Source organism: Micropterus salmoides, unplaced genomic scaffold (genome assembly GCF_014851395.1).
Source record: "Micropterus salmoides isolate LMB-PRFRI ecotype aquatic unplaced genomic scaffold, ASM1485139v1 Ms_hic_scaffold_1, whole genome shotgun sequence".
NCBI classification, from domain to species: Eukaryota; Metazoa; Chordata; class Actinopteri; order Centrarchiformes; family Centrarchidae; genus Micropterus; species Micropterus salmoides.
In genome coordinates this window covers 3,516,673-3,521,668 of record NW_024040040.1, presented here as the reverse complement: position 1 = coordinate 3,521,668, position 4,996 = coordinate 3,516,673, and the positions used below count along the sequence as shown (strand labels likewise).

At 45.3% G+C, this 4,996-nt stretch overlaps 1 protein-coding gene across 1 annotated transcript; it reads right to left on the bottom strand.

Moving 5' to 3' along the window:
- On the bottom strand, positions 1–3,763 carry LOC119896620 (zinc finger protein 91-like). The gene is made up of 2 exons (XM_038710136.1): positions 3,391–3,763; positions 1–3,126 (listed from the first exon to the last, which is right to left on the bottom strand). The coding sequence occupies exons 1-2, from the start codon at positions 3,728–3,730 to the stop codon at positions 497–499; spliced, it is 2,970 nt and encodes a 989-aa protein (XP_038566064.1). The 5' UTR covers positions 3,731–3,763; the 3' UTR covers positions 1–496.
- Between the last annotated feature and the right edge of the window lie 1,233 nt (positions 3,764–4,996).

The following is a 4,996-nucleotide window of genomic DNA, read 5'->3' as shown; positions in this document are numbered from 1 at the left end:
TTACAGCATTACACATTTTAATCAGAAACTTAAAATGTTGACAATGGTTTCATGTCATAAATCAACAGAAAATGAATTATTAACAAACACTGTTTAAAAACCACTGAAGACATGTTGAAGCTGCGAAAATGTCCAGTAAAATATGTTTAAAAAAATATATAATTTCAAAATGAATCTTTATCCTGAAAGAGTTGCACTAACTTGTCAAAGTAAATATGGTCACAGAGCTGAAAGAGGAAAAAAAATCTTCTGTCTGAAGTATAGAACTAAAGCGTCAGGAAGACCCTGACAGACTGCGACGGTCATGAAACCCTCGTGTTAACGTTACTGACACAGAACATGTGCGGTGGTTTCCCACTTTGAAAACAAACGCCAGATATTGTTTAAGCACGCACACAGAACGGACAGCTAACAGATCATGAAAACATATTTTCTGAATTGGCACCTACTCCAACTTTAATTGAGTAATAACAAAAACAGTCTTCTGATTTATTAATTAAGAAAGAACTGTTAAATGCAGCCCTACATTCATGTGTCGACTCAGCTGTTTCTGTAGTACGAATCTTTTACCACAGATATAACAAGTAAACGGCATCTCCCCAGCGTGGTCGTTTTTCTTGTGTTTGGACAGACTGTTTCTTGAATGAAACTTTTTATCACAATCTGAGCAGCTGAAATCTTTTACTTCTCGATGAATTCTCATATGTCCCGTTAAGGAGTTCTTCCCTAAGTATCCCTTACCACAAACTGAGCAAGTAAATGGCATCTCTTGTTGGACTTTATTCTGTTTCTGCAGACGTCCCTTGCGGCCAGAGCTTGTTGCACATTCAGAGGAGCTACTTGGTGTTTTTACAGTACTACATTCCTGATCACTTACAGGTACTTCATTGGGTTTGTGGCCAGAGCTTGTTGCACATTCAGAGGAGCTACTTGATGTTTTTACAGTACTACATTCCTGATCACTTACAGGTACTTCATTGGGTTTGTGGCCAGAGCTTGTTGCACATTCAGAGGAGCTACTTGATGTTTTTACAGTACTACATTCCTGATCACTTACAGGTACTTCATTGTTTTGTGAAGGCTTTGAACCTGACTGAGGCTCCCTGGTCTCCTCCCAATCACAACTGTCATCAGTCTTAGGTTCAGAGTGGGACATCTTGTCATCAACCTCAGGTTGAAAATGTCCATCTGGATCGGAGTTCCTGGCTGGTTCTGGTCCTCCACAGTCATCTCCATCAGTTTTTGTTTCCATGTGCTCAGTTAGTCTTTGATGCTCTTGAAGCTGCTTTCCCTCCTGACTGGTCCAGAGTTCATCCTGTTCCTCTTTAATGAGCGGGCGCTCTGGTGGGTCCTCCTGGTCCATGCTGGGGCTGGACTTCTCTTTTATGTGTGGGAGCTCTGGTGTTTGAAGTCCAATGTGTTCCTGCAGAGGTACTTCATTGCTTTGCAGAGGGTTTGAACCTGACTGAGGCTCCCTGGTCTCCTCCAAATCAGCCTTAGGTTCAGAGAACTGTGAAGTCTTGTCATCAGTCGCTGGTTGTAAATGTCCCTCTTTGTTCAAGTTCCTCACTGGCTCCAGTCCTCCACAGTCCTCTCCACCAGCTTCTGCTTTCACAAGCTCCTCATCTCTGTTCTCTTCTGGTAGGCCTTGATGAAGCTGTGAGGACTGACGGTCAACACACTGATGTTTTTTAAACTTGGACCGCCTGGTGAATCTTTTGCCACAAACACTGCAGTTGTAATCCTTTGTGTGGGTTGCCTTGTGTTCTTTCAGATGTATCCTCCGATTAAATACTTTACTGCAAACTGAACAACTAAATAGTTCATCTCTTGTGTGATTTTTCATGTGCGTCTTCATTTTAGATTTTTTGCAAAACAGTTTCCCACACTCTGCGCAGCTAAATGGTTTCTTACCAGTGTTGCATTGAGTATTGTTTTGCACAGGGTTTGAACCTGACTGAGGTTCCCTGTTCTCCTCCAAATCAGTCCTAGGTCCAGAGAAGGGTGAAGTCTTGTCATTTGTCGATGATTGTAAATCTGTATCCGAGTTCCTCGCTGGCTCCAGTCCTCCACAGTCCTCTCCACCAGCTTCTGCTTTCACAAGCTCCTCATCTCTGTTCTCTTCTGGTAGGCCTTGATGAAGCTGTGAGGACTGACGGTCAACACACTGATGTTTTATAAACTTGGACCGCCTGGTGAATCTTTTGCCACAAACACTGCAGTTGTAATCCTTTGTGTGGGTTGCCTTGTGTTCTTTCAGATGTATCCTCCGATTAAATACTTTACTGCAAACTGAACAACTAAATAGTTCATCTCTTGTGTGATTTTTCATGTGCGTCTTCATTTTAGATTTTTTGCAAAACAGTTTCCCACACTCTGCGCAGCTAAATGGTTTCTTACCAGTGTTGCATTGAGTATTATTTTGCACAGGGTTTGAACCTGACTGAGGTTCCCTGTTCTCCTCCAAATCAGTCCTAGGTCCAGAGAAGGGTGAAGTCTTGTCATTTGTCGATGGTTGTAGATCTGTATCAGAGTTCCTCGCTGGCTCCAGTCCTCCACAGACCTCTCCACCAGCTTCTGTTTTCACAAGCTCCTCATCTCTGGTCTCTTCAGTTTGGCCTTGATGAACCTGTGAGGACTGACGACCAACACACTGATGTTTTTTAAACTGGGACCGCCTGGAGAATCTTTTGCCACAAACACTGCAGCTGTATTGTTTCTTCTTCCTTTTGTGAATTTTCATGTGCTTCTTAAACTCTTCTCTGCATAGAAAAGTGTTTTTACAAACGGAGCAGCTGAAAACTTTTTCTTCTGAATGAAGTATCATATGACGCGTTAAGGAGCTCTTCAAGGTGTATCTTTTACCACAAACTGAGCAGCTGAATGGTTTCTCTCCTTTTTGGCATCCATTGTGTTTCTGCAGACGTCCCTTGTGGCCAGAGTTTGCAGCACATTCAGAGGTGCTCCTTGATGTTGTTCCAGTACTACATTCCTGGTCACGTCCAGGTACTTCATGTTTTTGCAGAGAGTTTGAACCTGACTGAGGTTCCCTGGTCTCCTCCCAGTCACAACTGTCATCAGTTTCAGGATCAGAAGAGTTTTCAGTCTTGTCATCAGCAGCTGAATGTGAAGGTCTATCTGGATCCGAGTTCCTGGCTGGTTCTGGTCCTCCACAGTCCTCTCCATCAGTTTCTGTTTCCATCTGTTCAGTGAGTCTTTGATGAAGCTGTGGGGACTGAGGTTTCTCTTCATCGTCTTCTTCACTCTTCACAGAGACAGGACTAAATGGGAACTTGATGATATCAGCCTCCTCCAGCCCTCGAAGCGGCTCTCCTTCCCAACTGGTCCGGGGTTCAGATGCGGGTAACATCTTGTCATCAGCAGCTGAATGTGAAGGTCTATCTGGATCCGAGTTCCTGGCTGGTTCTGGTCCTCCACAGTCCTCTCCATCAGTTTCTGTTTCCATCTGTTCAGTGAGTCTTTGATGAAGCTGTGGGGACTGAGGTTTCTCTTCATCGTCTTCTTCACTCTTCACAGAGACAGGACTAAATGGGAACTTGATGATATCAGCCTCCTCCAGCCCTCGAAGCGGCTCTCCTTCCCAACTGGTCCGGGGTTCAGATGCGGGTAACATCTTGTCATCAGCAGCTGAATGTGAAGGTCTATCTGGATCCGAGTTCCTGGCTGGTTCTGGTCCTCCACAGTCCTCTCCATCAGTTTCTGTTTCCATCTGTTCAGTGAGTCTTTGATGAACCTGTGAGGACTGAGGTTTCTCTTCATCGTCTTCTTCACTTTCACAGAGACAGGACTAAATGGGAACTTGATGATATCAGCCTCCTCCAGCCCTCGAAGCGTCTCTCCTTCCCAACTGGTCCGGGGTTCAGATGCGGGTAACATCTTGTCATCAGCAGCTGAATGTGAAGGTCTATCTGGATCCGAGTTCCTGGCTGGTTCTGGTCCTCCACAGTCCTCTCCATCAGTTTCTGTTTCCATCTGTTCAGTGAGTCTTTGATGAACCTGTGAGGACTGAGGTTTCTCTTCATCGTCTTCTTCACTCTTCACAGAGACAGGACTAAATGGGAACTTGATGATATCAGCCTCCTCCAGCCCTCGAAGCGTCTCTCCTTCCCAACTGGTCCGGGGTTCAGATGCGGGTAACATCTTGTCATCAGCAGCTGAATGTGAAGGTCTATCTGGATCCGAGTTCCTGGCTGGTTCTGGTCCTCCACAGTCCTCTCCATCAGTTTCTGTTTCCATCTGTTCAGTGAGTCTTTGATGAAGCTGTGAGGACTGAGGTTTCTCTTCATCGTCTTCTTCACTCTTCACAGAGACAGGACTAAATGGGAACTTGATGATATTAGCCTCCTCCAGCCCTCGAAGCGGCTCTCCTTCCCAACTGGTCCGGGGTTCAGATGCGGGTAACATCTTGTCATCAGCAGCTGAATGTGAAGGTCTATCTGGATCCGAGTTCCTGGCTGGTTCTGGTCCTCCACAGTCCTCTCCATCAGTTTCTGTTTCCATCTGTTCAGTGAGTCTTTGATGAAGCTGTGGGGACTGAGGTTTCTCTTCATCGTCTTCTTCACTCTTCACAGAGACAGGACTAAATGGGAACTTGATGATATCAGCCTCCTCCAGCCCTCGAAGCGGCTCTCCTTCCAAACTGGTCCGGGGTTCAGATGCGGGTAACATCTTGTCATCAGCAGCTGAATGTGAAGGTCTATCTGGATCCGAGTTCCTGGCTGGTTCTGGTCCTCCACAGACCTCTCCATCAGCTTTTGTTTTCACAAGCTCTGCATCTCTGTTATCTTTTATTTGTCTTTGATGAACCTGTGAGGACTGACGACCAACACACTGATGGTTTTTGAGCTGGGATGGCCTGGTGAATCTTTTGCCACAAACACTGCAGCTGTATTGTTTCTTCTTCCTTGTGTGAATTTTCTTGTGTCTCACCACATCTTCTCTACATAGAAAAGTGTTTTTACAAACTGAGCAGCTG